The sequence below is a fragment of the Fringilla coelebs genome, assembly GCF_963513975.1.
Source record: "Fringilla coelebs genome assembly, chromosome: 17".
Lineage (NCBI taxonomy): Eukaryota > Metazoa > Chordata > Aves > Passeriformes > Fringillidae > Fringilla > Fringilla coelebs.
This window is the reverse complement of record NC_140043.1, coordinates 8,940,730-8,963,444: the sequence shown is the minus strand read 5'-3', so window position 1 is coordinate 8,963,444 and position 22,715 is coordinate 8,940,730. Positions and strand designations below refer to the sequence as shown.

At 46.8% G+C, this 22,715-nt stretch overlaps 1 protein-coding gene across 7 annotated transcripts in view; it reads left to right on the top strand.

The window, feature by feature from the left end:
• FBRSL1 (fibrosin like 1) overlaps nt 1-22,715 on the top strand; it is a 499,458-nt gene that overhangs the window by 455,750 nt on the left and 20,993 nt on the right. For all 7 annotated transcript variants that reach the window (XM_084216905.1, XM_084216907.1, XM_084216904.1 and 4 more), the window contains 2 exons: nt 16,494-16,890; nt 18,476-18,729. In XM_084216905.1, coding sequence (XP_084073031.1) covers nt 16,494-16,890; nt 18,476-18,729 — 651 coding nt within the window. The remainder of the gene's footprint in view (nt 1-16,493; nt 16,891-18,475; nt 18,730-22,715) is intronic.

Below are 22,715 nucleotides of genomic sequence, written 5' to 3'. Positions count from 1 at the left end.
GAGAGCAGATGGGTTTTCTTTGCCCCGAGCATCATTTGATCCAGATGCTGTCCCATGCTCTCTATGGCCATTGTGGTCACAGGCCAACAAGGAGGGTCTTGTGTGGGTGGGGAGAGAGGACAGGGTGCAGAGGAGGCTGCTAGGCGTGCCCAAAGCCTCACACACACGTGTGTCTGTGTGTCTGTGTGTCTGTGTGTCTGTGTGTGCGCACAATTCTGCCAGCACAGGCGACTGGGGGCGGGGGGGAAAAGCTGATTTCCCTTCCCCCCTGTTTCTACCACCACCACCAATTCACAAGCCAACTATTAAATAATTAACGTACCCAGTGGGGCAGGAGGAATCAAAAGCTGTTGTGTTCCCAAGTTTTCTCTGGCTCTGGGAGGCACGTCTCGCTGTGTATTCTGGCACCTCGGAGCGGGTTTTCCTCCCTCCTTCGCCTCCCCCTTATTATCCCGTATGTGTGCTGGAGAGGGAAGTGGCGTTCCCAGCCCAGCGGGGGATGCCTGTTATTTCAGACTAGCAACAGGGGAAAAGGAACAGCCTGTTGCCTGATTGATGTTTGTTTTTTGTGGACAGACACCAAAGGTTCATTAGAGACGGAAGGTTTGGGAGGAGGGGGGCGGCGGCGGGGGAGACGCTCGCTCTTAAGGAACTATTGTACCCCTGTGCACTAACCTGGGCCTGCACTTTCTTTGACTCCTGTGAATGTCTCAGCTGTACCATTTTGGCCCTGGCAACTTTAGGAAAATATACAGGCCACAGAGGTTCCAGTGAAAGCTCTGCGAGGAGGGGGGGTCAGGGGAAAAGGAAGGGGAGGAGAGAACAATGCAGTAGGTTTTGCTGTAATTAATTTCAAATGTGCTGCTCATCTCTTCTCCTCGGGTTTCAAAGGGAATAAGGGGAGCTTGCAGGGCTTTTCCTACCACATCTGCATCTTTCCAGAGGTGGGCTTGGAAAGGCATCTTTCCTTCCATCTGTGGGTTTGACCGGTCTGGCAGTGTGGAACGCCGAGGGCAGCACAAACCAACACTGAAAATAATGTGCTGTCCAGAGGTGGAGGAGAGGGAGAGGAAGGAAGGGTGTGGAGGAGCTTCTCTTCTTACCACACTGGGTTGATGAAGCTGGAGAGACTGAGGAGGTTGGTACTGGGTAAAGCAGATTTCTCTGCAAAGAGTTAGGAGAGCAGGTTTGCTCAAATAACAAATGTTGCTATATGCTACTGTTGGTCCTGAAATGCTGCCAGGTTTTGGTGGAGGTGAACTGCTACAAAGCTTTTAAAGGGTTGGGTCAAACTCTCAATCTCTTGGTGACTTCATGCCTTTGAAAAATCTCACTTCCTAACTGGGTGGTAGCTAATAAGTTTATTGTTAAGCCATTGGTATTATGGCATCTTGAGTAGAAATATTTTCTTCTGATTGCTGTGTCTGAAATCTCATCTGTTGGACTGCTGTATCACACACAAAATAGGAGCTTGGCATCTGCCATAGGGCACTGTCCTTGTCCTTTGCCTTTGGGTCTTAGTATTGATGAAGTCACACAATTGCAGCAGTAAAGAGAAGCAAAATGGGCCTGTTAGACTATTGACTTCACTCCCCTCAACAAGATAACCAGATGCTAATTTGATAGCACTATGAATCTTAGCCAGAAAAATCAGTAAAACAGAAACTTAAATTACACTAAATTACTGTTACTGCTTTAACAGCTCTATTTTCAAATTGCTTCTTGCTTAGAAGCTTGCACTGAACCCTGGTGCTGGTGGATAATGACCTCTTGTTTAAACACGTGGCTACTTTACGACCCTTAGCTCTTAGAAAAACCAACCTCGATATCAGGCGGTGGATATTTCTGAAGTTCGCCCATAAGGAAAACATTTCTCCAGGGTGATTGAAGAAAGTGTTCTCTTTTCTGGTCAGAAACCAATTCAGTGCAGCCACAACATGCTGAATATCCCAAAGGTACTTGAGGTGGGCGCTTGTTTGTAATGCAGTCCTCTCCAGGATGCCAGCGCTGGTGTGTGACAAGTAGAGCGTGACCATACAGTGATAAATGTTTCTGTGGTTCTTTGGAAGGGATGTAAATACTGCAGTGCTGTTCTGGGCTGTGAAAAGGAGTGTGTTGGGTTCTGTAGTCTTAAAAACTCAATGGACTTTCTGGCACTGCTGTGGGGCTGGCTGCTGAAAGGCTGGTCAGTGATGGAGTTTCTCCAAATGTATGTGCAGTGCATGGGGTGGGGTGGGCATAACTCCAGGCTGTGAACAGGCAAAGTTGGTATGGAGAACCAAAGGTACGGGGAGAAGTCCAGAGCTTCTAAATGTGACATATCTGTAGAAGACTGCAAGGACTTCAGACCTTTTTCTCTATACATTTCTTGTGGAGGAACGGGAAATCAAATCTGGAGAACGTTCAAACCCACTGCCACCCCCTCTTTGTGGAGAGAAACCCATATGAGAAAGGAGGAAGAGCTGAGTCAAGTCCAGGTTTAATTTCCTGATCTTCCTCCATAGGAAGAAATACCCCTTCCTTTTAACTCTTGAACAAACAACTGCATTGGCCACATCCATAGTGAAGTATCCCTTAGATCCCATCTAGACAAACCTGGATTCCAGCATTTGCTCCTGGTCATGGATGTTTTTGCACCCTGTGCTTGCCAGCACATACAGGAAAGAAGCAATACCTGAGGTCTCTGCAGAAAGCACATCTATTCCTCTGCCTCCTTTGCTGTTAGCTGGATTGGAGACCGTATCCTAATTCCCTGCACACAGGGAGCAGCCATAACAGCACTTTGGAGCACAGCAGGGGTGCTTTGAAAGCTTGCTCTCCAGTCTTGGCCAAGCCTTTCCAGCTTGTCGCCTCTCCCTTCATCCGTTTTGACAATAAGGGAAGGAGAAAGGCGGATGGCAGGGCTGGAGAGGGGAGCTGGGAGCGAGCTGCTGTCCTGGGCTGCAGTTCTTTCCAGGAGAGCTGCTGTCTCCAAGTGCCACACAGCGAGCCCAGCCTTTGCCAGCCACGTCCTGGGGTCCTTTCCAAGTCAGACTTCTTTACCTGTCAAGTATAAGGCAAGAGATTAAGGTGTATTGGGATGTTTCTCTCCAAGGCTGAAGATCAGAAAGTTACTGTAGAGGGGTTTTGCTAAAGAATAAAAGCAAAGCCCCAAGGAGGGCTTTGCAGGTCTGGCTTTTTGATCTAGCACAAAACTTTCTTCAAGCTTGGGATGGTTTCTATATGTTTGAAAAGGATAGAGGCTTTTGCTGGTTTTGTAAAGCTAGATCTCAAATCCTGGGCAGAAGACAGGCTCAGCCCTTAGCCTGTCCCATCAGGCTCTGGAACTGTGCAGTGTGCCTGAAATCCCCCGTAAAGCAGGCAGAGCCACCCTGCTCCCTGGCATCCCAGGGATGTCCATCCTGCCTGTCCTGCAGCTGCAGGGCTGGGGTGCCAGGGGGGCACAGAGCACACAGGGCAGCAGGATGTGCCTGCCATCCGAGCAGCTCCCAGGGCTGCTCAGTAAAACCACGGGGATCAGACTTTTCCTCTCCTTTTATTGGTTGCAAATGGTTTTTCTCTCCTTTTGAAGGATTCCTACCACCTGTTCCTGTCAGCCAGCAAGATTTGCTTTAGAAGCTCATCTTAAAAAGGGAGAAGGGAGGGATGGGGTATTCAGGGAGCCTTGAACCACTGAGAGTTTGCCTTTAGAGATTCACAAGGGAAGAGCAGGAATAGGGAATGCTGTAGGGAGGTATTAAATGAGGCCCTTTTGTTTCACTCCTTGTAGAGCATGAAAATGCCCAAGGCATGAATACTCTGTTAAGATTATTCTTGAACATTTAAATGTCTGTTCTGGTAATTTATAAAATGAAGGGGAGGGAAATGCCTTACACAAGGAAGAAAAGGGAGACCTTTACTGGCATCCAGCTCTGGTAACTGGGGAGTTGTTCTCTGCTGCTGTGGGAACAGGGGGAGAAGGTGGATTTATCTGGTGGATGCAGAAAATTTTAAATCCCCAGAGATGTGGTGTGGCATTGGAGAGGCTGACTGCTCCCTCAGTGTCTTTTTCCTCCTTTCATAATGGGGAATATCTTTGCTTCTTTCCTACCCCTCGTGGTTGTGTTCAGCCTTAAAAGAGGACAGGATTTTTCAGAAACATGCAGCACCCAGCATAAGAAGAATCTGGCTTTGGTTTTAACAAATTCATGGGAAGAAACATACTCATTCAGAGCATGTTCTCTGAGCCTCTGGCAGGCTGAGAGCTCGTTGGGAACAGCCCAGCTCAGAGCCAGGCTGCCTGCAAAACAAAGGGCTGAGGAGAGCCCTCTTAAAAACACAGGAGTACTTGCTGTCTGTGAGAGATTGTTGCATCATTTCCCCTGCTTCCCATCTCTATATATACAATAATGGGTGCTCTGTCCCTCCTGGCCTAATTCCTGTTTGTGGAGTGACCATAAGGTAGAATGTGACACCCCAGCCATTGCCATTAGCCATGAGCATAACCTGTAACAAAATCCCTGTTGTTTGTGTTTTTCTTGTGACAATTACCCCACTTTGAGGTCCACAACCCCAGCATGGACCAGTGCTACTATTTTCTGTCTTCTGGGAGCACTGACAGTGCAAAGCAAATATAGGTCACTTCTCTGGTAGGGTGAGGAATCAGGAGGATGGTGTGGATTTTATTACTTTCAGATATTTGGGCTGGAGGCTCTCATGCTGTCAGAGCTGAATCAACTCTCAGCCAGTTTGCACGCAACATATGTGATGGATTTTGCAAATGAATATGTTAATGTGGGAGGAGGTGGTTTTCCCTGAAACCAACTGCTGGCACTTTGGAGTGTTGTCCTCAAAAACAAAACCATATTGTGTCCTCAAAACCAAAACCAGTGGCACCAGCCCTTGGATTCTGCCCCTTGGGAGATGAGGCATTTCATTTGTAATCGTTGAATTGATTAACCATTTTGAGGTCCATTAGAAGGAATGCATTTCCCCTCCCTGCAAGGATCTAGGATGTCATCTCCAGTTAGTTTAATATGAGCAAAAATACCTCAAACCATTGCTGCAGGGCTGAGATGAGGAGCTGCATCACTGCACTTCCCTGTGAGCCTCTTTGGTACAGGAGCTATGAATTGCTTCTTACTGGGCTGAGATTTCCTGTCAGTTGCAAATACTTCTATTTCTGAGCCCTGCCTCGTGCAGAGGGCAGCACTCCTCCAGCCTGTGGGATCTGGGGCTGATGGGGAGCCAGGTGGCTCTGGGTAGAGATGCAACTCTCAATTCTGACTGCACAAAGAACTGCTTGAAAGGAAATACAGATATAATGAGTGAATGATGTTGTCTGCTGTGCTAATGGGGAGTTCGTGGGAACTCCCAAGAATTAGCTTAGACCCCACTTTCCTCTCTAATGTGCAAGAATCTGGGAATACAGGAATTTGCCAAACCCAAGTAACTGCTTAGTACTGGACTGTAGGCATGTTTGTGTGTGTGCAGTTTGGAAAAACTGTGACATGGAGAGGACTTGAAGGAAAAATTTAGAGTGATTTCAGTGGGATTGTTGGTACACATGGCAAACATGTAAAAACAAGATTACGAATTATGCAGCAATTACTGTCTCGGAAAAGTATCTGCAGGCTAAGCCCACATACTTACTTGTCTCTTTTCTTTCACCCAATATTGAAATGAATTTTCATTTGTGCAGCAGTTTCAGAGCAGACTGTTCCTGTGATTATCTTTGCAGAAGTCTGAGCCTGTACCTGTTTGTGTCCTGGCACAGAGGGTGGATGTGGCAGTGCCTGCCCAATTCCAGCTCAGAGGGTAACGTGGGCATTGTGAGAGCTGTGGCTCTGCCTGGGAAGTGGCAGAGCTCAGAGCTGTGTGCTGCTGTGCTCCTGCAGACCCCAGGCACCAAGAAAGCCAAATGCCTCAGTCAGTAGGGCAGTGAATACTCTCCTGAACAACTTCCCTCACTACAGTGAGCAGTCTCGTGCATGTCAGGATCACAAGGGTTTTCCATGGCCTTGACAACCTGCAGCAGATTCCATCCAGCAGCCTTCTGGAAATTGTTGTGCTTGATGATCTTTGCAGGGCCACTGCAGTGGATGTAAAGGGACCTCAAGGAGTCAGTGGGAAGGGGAGTGTAGAGCACACATTTGGCTTGGCAAGTGCTGAGTGGCTGTTCCAGGCTTTTTGCACATCCAGGCTGGCATTGCAGCAACCCGTGCTGCCTTGCACCCTCCAGCCTCATTAGACTTTTTTCCACAGCCATAAAGCCTCACACAAGAAGAGATTCAAGAGTACCTTTTCATTAATAGGGTGTGATTCCATTGCAGTGCACGGCACAGTGTTCCTCTGTTAGGTCTCACTAGATGCCAGATCATACATTATCCTCCAGCATATCCAGCACTAAAATATTTCCAGAATTTCTACTGCCCATTGAAGAATTCACACTTCATCAAAGGAGAAAGCTGGAAGGAGCTTTGCAGCTGCACTTCACACACTGAGATCATGCTGAAGGAGTTTGCCTTCTGCAGTGCAGTGAAGTGTTCTTTTCTTTCCCTTATTGCATACCAAACCACTCTTTCCTGTTTAGAAGGAAAAACCAATCATCCCTCACATTTTCCTTCTTGAGCATTCTGCAAAGCCATCCCTCAGATGCTGTGGAGTTCTCTTAAGTGTGGTTCCTGTTGAACCAGGTGGGACAGAAAGATTTTTCAGAGGATGCAACACCTTCCAATGTGAGGAGTGCAAACGCTATCACAAAAAGCCAAGGATTGAGAACTGAATTAAAGAAAAGCTCCTCTGTTCTAGAACTTCTGTTATCAGCAGTCAATAATTGTGATTCATGTGCAACACAGTCCAGTTTTCTTGATAGTGGGCATGTTTAAAGGTGAAGTGAACTTTTTCAATCTTAAAAAGCAAAAGGCCATCTGTGACTTCCTGGTGCTGTTTACAAACATTTTTTTTTGCCTGTGCTGTGCTGTCAGTAGCTGGATTTATTCATTGCTCACTCTGTGAATTAAAATGTTGAGGCAGCTCCTGACATGCTTCTTACAGCATATCCTTTTGGAGTGAATTTTTGGTTGCCATAGGGACCAAATCCAAAGGGCACACACCATTCAAATAAATGTTCCCTGATTAACAACTTGCAGCTTGTCCCTTAAATATTTTAATTATCCATGATGCAACTGGAAATGTTCTTGAATGTATTTAGTCTGTTAGTTTCAATATCTCAATTTTTTTGTAAGATGCCATTCCAGCAGGTCAGTAGCTGGATTTTGACCATGCAAAGAGAATTGCTTTTAGACTTGCAGAAAAATTCTTCCAGTTTCTCTTCATCTTGACCCTACATCCTCAACCAAGTTAATGGAAAGAGGTGTTACTTCACAGCTGCTGTTAGAATGGAGGCAAATGGGTAACATGTTGGTTTAGGGCAGTAATGTGCTGCTACTGGATCCATGGGAGGGATTTAGCAGCAGCATGGATTCAGAATCCATGGAGGGATCCTGCCTGAAAGGGGCCTCCTTGTGCCTGGGAATGAAGAGGGAGGGCAGTGGGAGAATGCAGGGTATGGGGAGCTGCTGGCTGGAAAGCAGTGGCCCCACTTGACAAGCACTCGACCTCAAGTGTTGTTTTCACAAATTATGATCATATTAGTGCTAATGTGACAGCAGCTACTGAGCTGTGAGGGCTGGACATAACAAATAAACAAGATGGGATTTTGCCAATTTGTGCGTGGTCGGTCTCTCCTCTTGGCTCCTGCTTAGCAGAGGCTCTGTCTCCTTGCAGCACAGCTTTGCATTCTCACAGCTCCAGCCATAACATCAGGTATGGACCTCACTCAAATCACTCTCACTGGGACTGCTTCTAAACAGGTCTGTTTGCTGCCCTTTAGGGAGGAAGAAAAGTTTTTGGGCTCTTTCTGGCTCTGCTGCAGTGGGGAATAGATAATCCCTCTGCCTTCCTTTGGTAAAATCTGCCTGGTGGTGGGAAGCCATGGTGAGACCCCAGTAGTAACACTGCCCCTCTGCCTGCTGCTTTTCTTGTGGTGCCTGGTCTGGTGCCATTTTTCCATGCCAGCAGCAAGGGGCAGCAGGTAGGCAGGGTCTGAAGGGTGAGGTATGAACTCATCTTGATTAGCTCTGTGGTGTGGGTCCATCACCACCTAACTGGCTGCCAATAGCTCCCCTAATGAAGGGTGATGGATTGGGCTCCAGGGCTGTGGGAAGGGGCCAGCCTGTCAGAAGCAAGGATGCTCAGGAAAACATATCTCACCTGGAAAGGACGGAGAGCCAAGAGCTTGAGCACAGACAGTTCTTTCCTTGCATCAGGACAGGCATCAGTTGTCTTCCAAGGCAGAGATGGGGATTTCTGTGACCCTGCATATGCTTGGCTGGTTAGGACAATCATCTGTTCCCAGCAGAGATGATCTGGTTTTTCAGAATGTTCTTTCTTGCCTTTTTCTGGTTTTGGTTAGCAAGTGTGCTTTCTCAGCCAGACGTTGACTTAACTTCTCCAGGCTGGAAGATCCGAAAGGTCACTGACGCTCCTCCGGAACAGTCTCGCTTTCTGATTTTACTTTAAATCATTCTTTGGGAGCTTGGAGCTCTCTGATGTCATTTTAAAAAAAGAATCAAAACCTTCATAAGACTGTGCAGATGAAACAAAATTGTTGTCTTAGCCCACACAGGGTATTATGCAGCCTGGCAGATCCCTTCCTTGTAGCAATAAGAAAAGGATTTGGCATTTAACCTCTTGAAATTAAACCAGAGTGTGAACTTCAATAGTTCAATCTTATCAGGGCTTTGCTAGAATAACAAATTGTGAAAAAATGTAATCATGTCTCCAATGTGACCTTGGCAGATCTGCCTCTGTGATGTGAGAGATTAGGTAACTCTAAGCAGATGTCTGTTTATTTTGAAAATAATAGTTATAAAATCTTTCTTTTCCCAGTTTGTTTGCGCTGCCTGTGAAGGATATGACAGAGAGAATTGTGGTCTGCATGGAGCTCTGTGTTACAAGCTGCTCTATTATGCTGAGCAGTAATTGCTCTTGGAGGTTTGAGTTATCGATCTATTGGTGGGGGTTCAATTTCAGTGTAAAGACCTGTGTTCATGATTTAATTGGAGTGATTAATAACTCACTCACAGGCTAGATGGGAATCGATATGGATTTCAAACAGCAAAAGTAGTACATTTTCTCTGGTAATGTAGTAGTTGATGGTTTATTATTTGCCCTTGTTTGCCTAATTAAAATCAAAAGATTCCTTGGTTTATAACAGTTCTGTCTGTTAAAAAGCTTACAGCTGGAGTTGAGGATGTGTGCTTGCTTGCTTTCATATTGGGGGAGTGTCTTTCTGAATAATTGACTTGCCTTGCTGCTGTCTGTCACTCAGGTGTACAAGGGGCCATCACACATTAAAAACAGAACAAGACAAACACACCTTTAGTATACAACTACAAGAAGCTTTAGTAATGTTTTCTGGCCAGAGAAGCAGAGTGGCTCCTACGTCACTGGTTTGTAGGCATTCAGCATCTGCTTAGGAGCATTGCTGAAGAGATTTAACCCATTTCATCCAGCATTATAGCCCTGGATTAAAAAGCCTGTATGAAACTTTCAATCTCATTACAACGGCAGCATCCACAGTAGGTGATTTAGCTGCAAATCCAGTTCCAGCTTTGCATTGAGATATTGCCAGAAGCAGCATTGCTAGGAAAATGCAGTGTGACTTACTTTGGGGGGATTTGAATGGTGATCCTTCTTCTTTGTGCTGTGGCCCCAATCCTTGTGTTTGGCACCCATTTTCATTCAGCTCCTGCAGCTTTGGTGTGTCATCATGCATGCTTACAGCTAACATGCCTCGATAGAGCATGGAAAGCTCCCAAATCTCTAGGAATAAAACATCCCATTAAAGAACCATAGAGCAGCAAATAGGCATCAAGTCCATAGATCTTATTGCTGCTGCTCCTCAGCTTCTGCAGGAGGGGGTGGAAGCTTTCTGTGCTTCAAGCTTTCTCAACAAAGGCTCTTATCTACAGAGCTGGCTGAGGAAAGCATGCAGTGTGGTGTGTTTGCATTTTCTTTTGGATTTGTAGAGTCCAGTGAGCTTTCTGCTGGACGGCAGATTCCTATGTTCAAATAAATTCTAGTCATGGCAGACCTTTTCTTTTTGATTAACACTCACACACATCTTGGTATATATGTGAGCCACAGACTGAAAACACTGATCTGGATGGAAGTGTTTTAATTTTAAATAGGTATTTCTTTAAGGAATCTTTCCTACCTGTTCTGGAAGAATCAAAGTAAATGTAAATTTGCCGTGCTTGAGGTTTTGGTCATGGGAGAAACTTTAATTATACTGAGAGTGGGGGACTGCAAAGCCCTGGAGGTGGTCGGGGTACCCTGAAGCCCTTGGGTTTCATCAGCATTGGGTGTTGGTGACCTGGAGCTGGCTCTGGGGAGTGCCCACTGGATGTGTCCCTGTGCAGGGGAGAGGAACCCTCTGCCCAGCTGTGCCCCACATGTGGAAATCGAGGAGCACATCAGCCCTTCGTTCTTGGGAGCTGCTGGCTCTGTGATAAAAATGAGAGCTGCTCTCCGTGTCGTGACATTATGAAAATGACTCGAAGATATTTCACTTTTTAAACTTGGGTGCTTCGGGAGGGAGAGTGGGGGAAGATACCCTTGGAAGTTAATTCTGAGGACCGAGCTGACAGCTTTTTGCCACTGTTGCTTTCTTCTAGGTTGAAGAGCTGAAGGCTTGTTACAGCCCCAGCATACAGCAATCTAGCAGGTTAAATGACTTGGGCAACACAGTTTATTAAAACTGGCAAGTGCTCGCTCCAGTTCTCTTCCTGATAGTCAGGGCTGCCGGGGAGAGTAATTGATAGTGGCAGCTGTTGGGAGGGTGTTTCAGATTGCAGCGGGCGACGTGCCCTGACAGACAGCTCTGGACAAATGAGCTGAGCGATAGGGGACGAGCCCCGGCCGGCTGGGAAGAGCTCCCCGCTTGTTCTTGGGAATGCTGTGGGAGCCACACCGGGAACAAAGGCCAGCTCTTCAGCACCCGGGTTCAGAGCCGCGCACAGGGGCTTGTGCTCACGCTCAGTTTGCTTTTCTCTGTGAGAAAACACTGGAATTTTTTCTGAAAAATCCACCAGGAGCCCATGGCAGAGGAGAACATTGTTTTGACACAGCCTAACGTGTCGTACTGCTGTTGTGATGGAAACTTGGCCTTTGATTCTCAGTAATGTTAAAAATCATCGTGTTGCACACCACGGACCCTTCCAGACGGTAGTTTTATGTGCAAGTCCCATGTCTTTATGTCTTATCTCGAGCTGATTTGCATTAGAATAGGTGGAGGAACTCTGTGCTCCCTTTGTTGGGGAGCTTCTGTGCTGCAGTTCTGCTTGCCTTACCTTTGCAAACAGCCTAATCTCTTAAAGTCTTAAGTAGTGCTACTCTCCTAAAATGCAATGAAAAAGCCATTTATATAAAAGCAAAAGCCATCCAGGGATAAAGAAATAGCACTTAAATATTGATTTTCACTTGTAAGCACTCTACCAGCATCAGTGTTATCATTGTCAAAGCAAAATGCTTTATTCTCTCTTCTGCTTATTATATGTTCAATATCCACAATACATTATGCAGCAGCCTAAAAGTTCAATTTAGAATTATTTTTTAAAAAAAAACCCAAAACCCACAAAAAGTATTTATTTAGTTATTTCTTCTTTTTGACCTCCTTCTGGAAAGTCCTGCTCTTCTTTACTCTTTCCCCTTGCTGATGTTTCAAAACTCTTCTCTGGGACTCATCAGCTCGCTCTGAAATTCTCAGCTTCTTGCCATGTGTAATTCCTGTGGTGCTGCTTTTCTAGCATTTCTTGCTGGAATATGGAGCAGGGTTCACCATAGCCAGTCTGGCCTGTGTCTGTTTTCAAGGATATGTACAGGGCGGATAGATGGGCTACAGATGGTGGTTGTTGTGTTTCTTGGGAAATTGCCATTGGTAAAGATGTCATTGATGGATGTAGGAGAGGAATTTCTTTCTCACATCATCCCATCACCCTTGCTGTTTGAATGCAACAAGGGAGACTGCAGAGGGGGGCTGCAGAAAGACGTCTGAATGACTCCACTTTTCTTTTTTTCAAGAGACAAAGGAAAGGCGTGCAAGCAAGATTAGATTATTTCCAATCACATTGTACGTGTGTTGACAGTCCCCTTTCAGCAGCAACCAGCAGCTTGCAAAGAGCAAGAGGCAGGGCTGGAACTGCTGTTGCCCTAAGTACTGTTTGTATAACACAGTAACTGCTTATTGGAGTTCTCAAAGCAGCCTTTACATGTTTAATCCCTTGCACTTGAGCTACTCTTAATCAGCTTGAAAGCAAATTCCTGTAACAGAAAGGTTTAATTTGTGTCTGGGACTTTCTGTATTGTGCCTAGGCTGCAGTGCCGTGTAGTTACACACTGGCAGGCATGTCACCCTCTGCAGCCTTGGGGATGGGCAGAGGGATTCCAGCCTCAGATGGTTATTCCAGCATGCATGGTTATTCCAGCCTCAGATCCAGAGTTCAGGGAACTTTTAGATGGGGACCTTGGCTGATGGTCTCTCAGCTTTGGGGATTTATGCAGTAATTTAAGCTGTTGGTGACTTCGGGGTTTCCCTGAAACTTTACCTCTGGTTTCTGCAGATTTACACAGCGGGAGCTAAAGCTCTCTGTGCTTTTAAAAATTGTTACGTTTTCTTCTTTACCGGTTGAAGTTGGAATTGGATGTAGCCCAGGACGTAGGGAGGTTTAACCTTCTGCAACACTCCAAATGAACAAATTAGTCCATCAGGGAGGCAAGAATTACTAATCCCAGGTTGTTGGGGGTTTTTTCTTGTTAGAGCAGTTTCAGCCTTTTCTTCCCTGTCTCTCACACTCAGTCATCATTCATCCCTGTGAGATCAAGACAATGTTTCACTGTCTGTTCATTTAAGAAAACCTCTGAATGGAAGAAGTCCAAGGTGTTTGGTTAGAAAATAAACAAAAGTTGGCATGCTCAGAAGGGGTAGTGCTGTGCACAGTGGAGAGTGGCAGATGTGATCCAGCCTTCCCATAGCATGGCTGGAACATGAATCATTACAAATGTCAGATTTCCTGTGAAGGGACAAGCTGAACTGACATGCGTTCAGGTTTAATTAAGGTTGAATTATTGGAGCTGACTGTCAAGTCTTAGGCAAATTGGCTCAGCCTGTTATCATTAAGCATGAAAATTACTCTAGGACTTGGTAAAAATAAACACATTTTTGCCTCTAGAACGTTGTGGTGTGGTTGGGTGGATCTTTGTTTTTGTTGGGGCAGTTGTGCTCAGCTCCCTGGGTCCATCTGCTCAGGAGGGCTGGATTAGCAGCCCAAGAACAGAAATTTCTGAAAGGATCTCAATGCAACCTGATCCAGCTTGCACAAAAGGGAGTATTTGGTTGCTTTCCTTGGGTTATTTCCATATGTGAGCAGCAGTCAGGCTGGTCAGAGCTTGGGCATGCAGGAGTGTAGTTCTCTTAGGGGGCATATTCAAGTATCCTGCAGAGAAACTACAGAGTTCAGGATCCTGATCAGAATGGGCAACATCCCTCATGAAATCATTGAGATGAACTTTCTGAGGGATTTCAGGAAAGACAGCTCAGAGACTTCCATGCGTGCATTGCAGCCATCAGGAGGAAAAATGACAAAGTCACCAAACACCAGGATCCTCCCCTTCCTGTGTATGGCTGAGAAGGCTTGGGACTGCTCTCTCAGATGTTTTTCCTCTCTTGCCCTTGTATTCACATCACATCTTTCCCTTCTCAGTGATTCTGCTTTTGTGCAACATGGCTGCAAAAGGAGAGAAGATACTCCCACTCGTGCCTGTAGTTTTCTGGCGAGGGGGAAACTGGCATGTGGATATTTTCATTGCTGTGGAGAATGAAATGCAAAAACATTGTGGTACCACATCCTGAGAGATGGAAGTTGGCAGCAGGAATTAGTTGTGTACCCCTGGTACTAACTAGCACAACCAGGCTTGGCTGGTCAATTCAGTCAGCAAGGGAGACTGAGCTTTTGCTTTGAGAAAATTGCAAATGAGAACTAATGCTGAAACCACAGGGAATCAATAGTTGCACATAAAACTGGTCAAACAGCTGGTTTTAATGTGGGACTTTATTGATTTGTTTTGGATCTAATTGACTTTTTACTCAACTAACTTTCGTGGTGCCAGTGTGTTTTGAATATACACCATTAGTCTGCATTGCTATAATTACACAATATGAAGTTTAACTCTGTAGGAGGAGGCCTGTTGGAAGCAAAGAGCTAATGGGCTCGAAGGAAACCTATGCTCAGGAATGAAACCCAATTGCTTTTAATGGGTAGCTCCTGAAAAATAGTGGAATCTACAGCTGTGAACACACTTGCTCCGAAATGCAGTGTGGGGAGCCCTGGCTTGACTAGGCAATGACAATTTTTCAACTGTTAGCAGTAAAAACTGAGGAAAATTTACCAATATATTATAAAAAATAATGTTGCGCAAAAGCATTGAGAATTTTACTTCAAAAATAAATTCTGAATAGCATTGGAACCAAGCCTAGCTACAGCACACAACCAGGTTACCTGTGATGCATGAATTCATATTTGGTAAAGAAATTCACTGAAATGAGAGGCTTGTATTTATTGTAGAGATTAATTTAGGATCTCCAGACATTGTGTCAAACCTGTAAAGATATATAAGGTGCTGGAAAGTACAGTGTTGATAGTACTTGTTGCCAGCCAAAACACTGGTGTTTGGAAAGGCTTCTGTTCCTGTTGCTTGTGGGTTTGAGGCCCCAAGACCTCAAGACATTTTCAGCTGATAAATACAGCTCATATGTTTCCATTCGCCCTCTCCTTGCATTCTGAATTTATGCACACACAGTGATGGGCTGAGTGAGTGATGGCTGAGGGGAATGGTGCAGTGGTGAGAGCGCAGGCAGAGCCATAAGCAGTGTGGGAAGGAAGCTGCCTTTCATCTCAGGGGAGGAGATGCCATCCCCACGTGGGCACTCTGGGTACAGAGCATGAGCTGGGGTGCTGCAGGCTCTGACTCAGTGCCGTCCTCCTCCCACCTGATGCCAGCACGGTGGCACCACTCAGGCTGTGCAGGTGGCACTGGGGGCTCTGTCCTGGCTCACAGACACGGGGCAGAGCTGCTGCACGGCCAGAATTAGCTCGTGGGGTGTGCTGTGTGTTATTTCCACACCCTCCTACATCAGGAACTGGCTGGGTCCTTTGATGAGACGGGAGAATTTCAAAGGTGGAATTTGTTTCTGAGGATGGTGGGAGCATGTTAATGAGTGTAGGTAGCATCTCCTGCGTGTCTGCAAGGCAGCGAAATGCCAGCAGCCGCCAGCACGTTTTGGTGGGTAACAAAAGTGTCTCCTGAGAGTCAGAGGTGCTGTGTGTGCACAGTGGGATGTGTGTGAAACACACCAACCACCTCGTAGCCCACGAAGAGCCTTTCTTGTAGCTGTGGGTATGTGTGCACTTAAGGATACACAGATGAGGGTGAAAAGGGAGTTACAGTGGGAGTTGAGTTGCTTTCATGTTGGTCTTTTCAGTTGTCTTCAGCCTTTTGGATACTGCTTGATCTGAAATATCTCATCTTTCCTCCCTCTTTCCTTTCCAGCCTTTTAACTCTTTGGGATGCTTTGTTTAGCTTAATTATGAAAAATGGCAGGGTTTGGCACCACAGAAGGAGTAATTCCACATGGAGTTCTCTCTGTAGGTGCATTTTGCCAGGTTGTAGCATTCCTGATAGTTTCAGCATGCTGAGCATACAGATGTGTGCTGTTCAGGGTGAGCAGAAGTACATTTGGGTGCCCACTGAACTTCTGACCAGATTTTTCCAGCATTCTCTGTTCTGTTCTTCCACACAAGTGTGTGGCCAGGGTACAGCTGCATCCCAGCCTGTCTGCAGAGCTGTCCCATCCTTGGCTACAGAGGTAGTCTCCATCCTAGAAGACAGGTAGGGTTATCATTAAGGATTGATGCTTGGCTCCTGGTGCATTGGAGCTGGAGTTGAGCCTAAACCCAATGTGGGTTACCTTGAAAGAGCATTGAGAAAATGAAATGTCTTAATGATGAGGTCTGTGTCGCATGAACATGAAACTTACATTGAGCAGGAAATACCGTAGCAGTAACTGGAGACACGTTCACACTCCTGTTGTACATAACCTCGGGCCCCTGAAGAAGTCACAAAGAAGAGCACAAAGTGTTCTCTCTAGCATGTATTCATTTAACGACAGCCAAGTCTCTTGCACACATGCTGGAAGTCCTGTGGACCGGCCAGTCAAGGACAGCGGAAGGACAGACTCACACACACATCCATCTTGTAGCAGCAGCGCTCCCACGGCGCTCCCACGAGCTGAAACATGACTTGTGTTTTCCCAGGCACATGTTCTACCCAGCACAGACAGAAACACAAACCTTTCAGCACGCGCTTTGTTCTTTCTCTTGTCGCTCCACAAGGTCCCACCTTGAATGACAAGCCAGAAGCGAAAGCAGCCAATGTCCCAAAGGTGTCTGGGCTAGAGCGGAGCCGGGAGCTGAGCACCGAGGTGCCCTTCGCCCTGTCCATCCCCAGCCCCCAGCCCGTCGCTGCCGTCGTCACCTCGACTTCCTCAGCGCCCACGTCAAGTGCCAGAGCGAGCCCCCTGCTGAAGAAGGAGCCAGTGATTTCAGCACCAGCACCACCCAGGCTCACGCCCCAGCCGCAGCCCCGGCCGCAGTCCCAGCCGCAGCCCCGGCCGCAGTCGCAGCCCCAGCTGATCCCGGAGCTGCGCAGCCAGCCCCCGAGCCACATCCCTCCGCCTCTCAACTACCAAGTGCATCACCAGGTGGCCCACAACGGACTCAACAACATCAGGTTAGGAGGGGGAAGGGGTGCTCGCGTCATCTTCGGGCTGCTGCGGGGCTAAAGCTCGTTTCCAGAGGGTGGGAGTTGCTGGGAGGCAAGGTGAGCGCTCACCTGGGGTGGGATGGTCTGAGCTTTGGGTGTTGGACTTCATGGGCTGACTCCAGGCTGGCTTTTCCAGCTGGGGTGGATCAGTGCATTTGAATATTGCAGTGCATTTGCAATTTGAGGGGATAAATGCACACCTTCTGGAAAAAGGCACCTGTTCCTTTCAGTCCAGTTTCAAGTAAAATTTTGCCTGCTCTTGTCTGAGCTGGCTAGTTGTTGACTCAGAAATTTAAGGTGGTTTGAGTTTGAGCAACACCTTTGTTCCATATTCAGAAATCCTTCCGTTGCTCATGGTTCTCAGGTTTTTTGGCTCACCAGCATCAAAAGAGGGATATCTGTCTTGGACTCTGGTCCTTGTGGGTCCCTTCCAGCTCAGAATATCATGTGATCTGTACTGGAAAATGCTCTGTCCCTGGAGACCAGGGCTCCCGTGTGGGCTGAAAAATCTTCTTCAATCTGACCTGTTCAGATCTTGCAGGAGGCTCAGCTCTGCTGTTTAAATTGCCTCCATCCAGTCAGGAGGGTGGTTGAAAATGATACGGATAAAATGTTTCTAGAGAAAAGAGTTTAGTCAGTCAACTGGAACCTGTATAGTCTTTTTGCTGGTACAGAAAACATGCCTTGCCTCCCAAGCAAGGGCTAGACTAATTTAAACAGGATGAGAAAACTGATTTAAAGCATAATATTTGACTGCACAAAGGTCAGAATATGAATACAGAGAGCTGCCATTAATGTGTATTTCATAGTATCCTGCATACTTAAGCTCTGTTGTGGTTTTATCTTGTAAATGCCACCATAGTATAAATGGTGAATAATATTTCAAGCTATTCAAGATCTCTCTGAGGTTTAGCTTGCAACAGATATTCAGTATTGTGGGAATTACAAAACTAATCTGCAGTGATAGTGTGTTTCAGCCCACAAAACTTAGATCACTTGCAATGGAGTAATAAGAATAGAAGAAGATGTAAATTACAAATTACTATGAGAAAAATTATTAACACGGTGTGCATTTGCATGCTTGTGTGACTACAACTGCACAGCACATGTGCAGCACATCCAGCAGGGTCCCAGTCACTGTGCAGCTCTGCACATTCAGAGCAGCAGAAAAAGGAATTTGTGTCATTGTGTCCTCTGGTCACAGGGATCCACATGGACACTGCAAGGTCATCAGAGGCTCCATAAAGGTGCACGATCCAGCTGCCTCTGTGGCCCTCATCAGTACTTACAGCTAGCTCTGAGGATTGCAGCACTGGAGGAGATGTCCCTCCAGAGAGCCCAGGGCCCGTTCTGCCCTGTTGGAGTCGTTCATTAAGAATCACTAACTATCTCCACTGCCATTAAGACCAGCAAAGGATGAGCCTGGGGAGATCAATGTTCCATAGTTGTGTTGTTTCTGGTAGTGTATTTCTTGCACCTTTTCAGTCCTGTATTGTAACACACTCTTTGTCTGTCTGTCTGTCTCCCCTCCCTCCCGTCTCTCTCTCTGCAGCCGGAGCAGCAGTGCTAGCAGTGCAACGAGCATCAGCCTCCCGAAGCACCTGCCCCTGTCTCCCCAGATCCCAGCACACCATTCCTCCGGCCCAGCTCTGCCCCTCTCCATCTCTAATCTTGCTACCTCGCACTTCTCTCTCAGATCGCAGGCCCAGCACCAGCACCATCCGGCCATGTTCGCCACCCCTCCCACGCTGCCACCTCCACCAGCGCTACCCACCAACAGCCTCGTGATACCAGGGCACCCCGCCGGTAGGTGCCTCCTCCTCCAGGCCGTGCATGCTCTGCAGGGTGTTCAGACATGGGCTGGCTGGTGGGCAGGTGAAATCCCTTGGCACAGACCCCTCAGTGTGTGCTGGAACTGTGACAGTGCTTGTGGAACAGGAGGGAGACCTCGACGTGCTTTACCAGATGAGAGATTGTAGGTGCATCACTTACTATAGGAAGTCTTCAAAACAAATGCTTAAAAAAAAAAAATCCTGTTCAGGGCATGAGTTGTCCAGTGTGGCATTCCACAGTCATCAGACATTTTTTAGATTAACAGAGAAGTGATGCACAGTTTGCCATTCTGTCCTTCTCTTCTCCCCTCTCCGAAGAAAAGTGCTGCTGTTAGAACTGATGAGGAAATACTGTTTCTACAATTGTTCTAACCAAGCACTTGAATCTCACGGAATCCCCTGCCTGATCCTTCAACCAGCAGCACATCCTGCTGGCAGAGCAGGATCCTCTGCCTGCAGCAGCTGCTCTGTGCCCATGGCTCCGTGGCCTTTCAGTCTGAGTCAGAGACAGCTCAGCTGACAAGCTCTGCTGTTCTACTCTCACTATCTTTGCATCCTTTTAAAAAGTTTCCTTTGTTCACCCTGGCCCCCGTTCTATTGTCACTTCTGCCCTAAATGCCCTGTTTATAGCTTATCCATTAGCCTACAGCTGTCCCTGGAAGAGACCCTGGCAGCTGGAGACTTCCCAGCAACTTTCACTTGCTGGGGCCGCCTTTTGATCTGGCATTTGAATCCACAACTAACTCAGCAGGGATTAAACAGGACAAGCATTTTGCAAAAAACACACTCTCTGTTTCCTATGAAGTCAGTTAAAGGAATAAGGAAATGACAGATTTGCTGTGGAAAAATCTGATGGTCTTCCATCTCCCTTTTTTGCTTCCAGGAGCTAAATAATGTCTCATTATTTATTACTGCTTCTCTAAGTGAAAAAAACAAAAGTACGAATGGGTCCAAAGTGAGCTCTGAGAACCACGATAGTGCTCTGGGTTCCCTGCCAGAGACAGGACCACATAGGCCAAAGCTGGCAGCTGTCACCAGCCCTGGCACCATCTAGAATTTCAACCACATGGCTGGGAAGATGTTGGCAGCGCTGTGGGAGACCTATTCATTGCTTCCCCTGTTTAAGGCAAAGCACTACTGTGATGGAGACTTTGAAAGCATAGCAAAAGGAAATAGCAGAGCTCTCACTAAAAGCATGATATTGCAGCCACTGAAAGCAAGTATGTTTTCACCATTAACTTCAGGAGATGCAAGATCAAGTGACCTATTCACATTCAGCAGCTTGCCAGGAAACAGTAAGAGTCTTGCTCCTACTAAAAGGATTTCTCCTGCAATTTAAGTAGAAGAAGCCGAAGTTAGTGGAGGGAAAGGTCTGGGTGTCTAACCCTGCAGACAGTGAAATGCCTCTTGTCTGCACTATATGAAATGCCTGCAAAATGGCACATCATAAAATCAATACAGAGTGCTGCAGAGCCAGGAGCTTCTGTTGTCATTCACATAAAACTTCCTTAAAAGCAAACAATTTTGCTGAGCAGCCCTGAAGAGTGAGACAAGAATGCACTTCTGGTGGCATTTCTTCCTTTTGAAACCTAAAGCTAATACAAGTAACTTAGGAGCAACCCTTGCTGGGCTTCTGCTGTCTGCTCAAGGGCTGCCCTGATGTGGGATACCCAGAGGAGACAGTGGTCTGTGTCTCTCCTCTCCTGAAGGTGAGGGCACCATGAGCAGGAGTGACGTTTTTGTGCCTTGCCCAGCTCGTGTGTGCACCCAGGACAGTGTTGGCAGGTCCCAGGGGCTGTCAGCACCCTGCCCCTGGGTGTGTTACTGTGTGACTGCACCTGACATCGCTGGCAGGTACAAGAACTTAGTTCTGATCCAGACCTTGCTCAGAGCCCCTCACAGAGCTGGCTATTCCTTTGCAATTCCATCCTCACTATGAAGCAGCCACTCCTCCAAGTGCCACTCAGCTTCTCCAAACATCTCCAGGCCTTTTCTTTTCCTGATGGAGGCCAAAGTTGTGGTAGAGGGCTATGGGCTGGAGCCAGCTGCAAATCTATCAGTCTGACTTCCAGTCTCTTAAAGAAATTGGATATCAGAGCACTTACAACTGCCAACTTGCTTTTATCTCTCCCTCCAGAAAAGTGGATTATCTTGATGCTAACAGAAGGATTCAGTTTCCTTAAGCCATGCCAGATTTAAAAGTGTAAACACACACACACACACGTGAAATCATGCTCATATTCTCTAAAGAGGTTAGGTTTTGGATCTAAGTGCTTCCAGCCCATGGTTTTTTTTTTTCTTATTTGCTCAATCCAAGGAGAACCCATTATATACTCTTTTGCTCCAGAGCCTTAGACTTCAGTATCACAAATATCTATACTTTCTGCTTTTGTATTAATTATTATATGGATTATAGCAGTACACAGTACCTGCTCTTAGCAGTACATTTATTACTGAAAAGCAAATGACTTAGGCACCCAAAATTTGCTTTCAAATGTGACTTTCAATTGTAGGCTTCTAAGTGGTAGTAGAGACCTTGAAGTTCCCCATCAGAGTGCCTGTTTTTAAAGATCTTAACCATGTCACTTCAGAAAGTGATTGATTTAGACATTTCTAATGTTACTGTAAAAAATTGAAGTGAAAGAAATCCCTGCAGAACATGAAATAAAACTTTAAAGTGCAGGTGTTCTTTTGCCCCTTTATATTCAGAGCTGTAGTTTAAAGGGGTTGTTACAGTGAAAGAATTGGATTCATGTAAATTCAGAAGCCAGTAGATCAGTCAGGACTGGGTGTGTGTCATCCACAGCTGGGGACACAGGTTGGTCTTCACTTAAAAAATATATATATAACATGTTAGATGCTAATCCCTGTTTGAAGTTCTTAAGCAAAGCCAGAGATAGATTTAATTGTTACACCAGCAGACATTGTGGAGAAGTGGACATTGGTCCTTATTGTCCTCAGTAACATCATTTCTAAAGCACTGGTGTCTTCCCCTGCCCTGAACCAATTCACATTCAATGCAAGTTGCTATTCCAGAGGAAGATGCTGAGAAGAGGCCACATCATATGGTGGAACATTTTGTTTCAGCAGTCATTGCAACCTTGATGAGATCGTGAGCCACTTCACTGTTTGTCCCCCTCCCCACTGATTCCTCCTCTGTATTTTGTCAGAGGAGAAAAGCCTGGAGGCAGCGACAAGAAACAAGAATCACAGCTTGTTACAAATTGAGGAAAGGACTGCTTGCTATTTAAGATCTCACAAAACACCCTTACTGCAGAGAAGGCCTTGATCTATAGGACAGATGTTTCTGGTCTCTGCATGCATGTCCTGGGGCTGAGAAGAGGGGGGATGGCACAGGGATGGATGGCACAGGGATGGATGTCCGAGCAGACAGTTTCCAGCCACCCAAACACACAGTTATCTCATTGTACTGCAGATCTTATCAACATTTTACCTGTGAAGTGCTTGTATGTCAGAGCTTAACACACATCAGTTCTCAGTGTGTGTGTGTGCCTCTGACTGTCACACACCCAGAGGATGAAGATCAGTACTGCTCATTTCAAAGTGAGCCTCCAGAGCACTCCTCAGCACCTCGGTGCTGCGGGAAGGTGCAGCTCCCATGAATTTGGGCTGTGACCCCAGAGGTGAGGCTGGATCCCTGGGCTGTGACCCAGGGGTGAGGCTGGATCCCTGGGCTGTGACCCCAGAGGTGAGGCTGGATCCCTGGGGCGTGCTCCCAGAGGTGAGGCTGGATCCCTGGGCTGTGACCCCAGGGGTGAGGCTGGATCCCTGGGCTGTGACCCAGGGGTGAGGCTGGATCCCTGGGCTGTGACCCCAGGGGTGAGGCTGGATCCCTGGGCTGTGCTCCCAGGGGAGAGGCTGGATCCCTGGGCTGTGACCCCAGAGGTGAGGCTGGATCCCTGGGCTGTGACCCAGGGGTGGTGAGGCTGGATCCCTGGG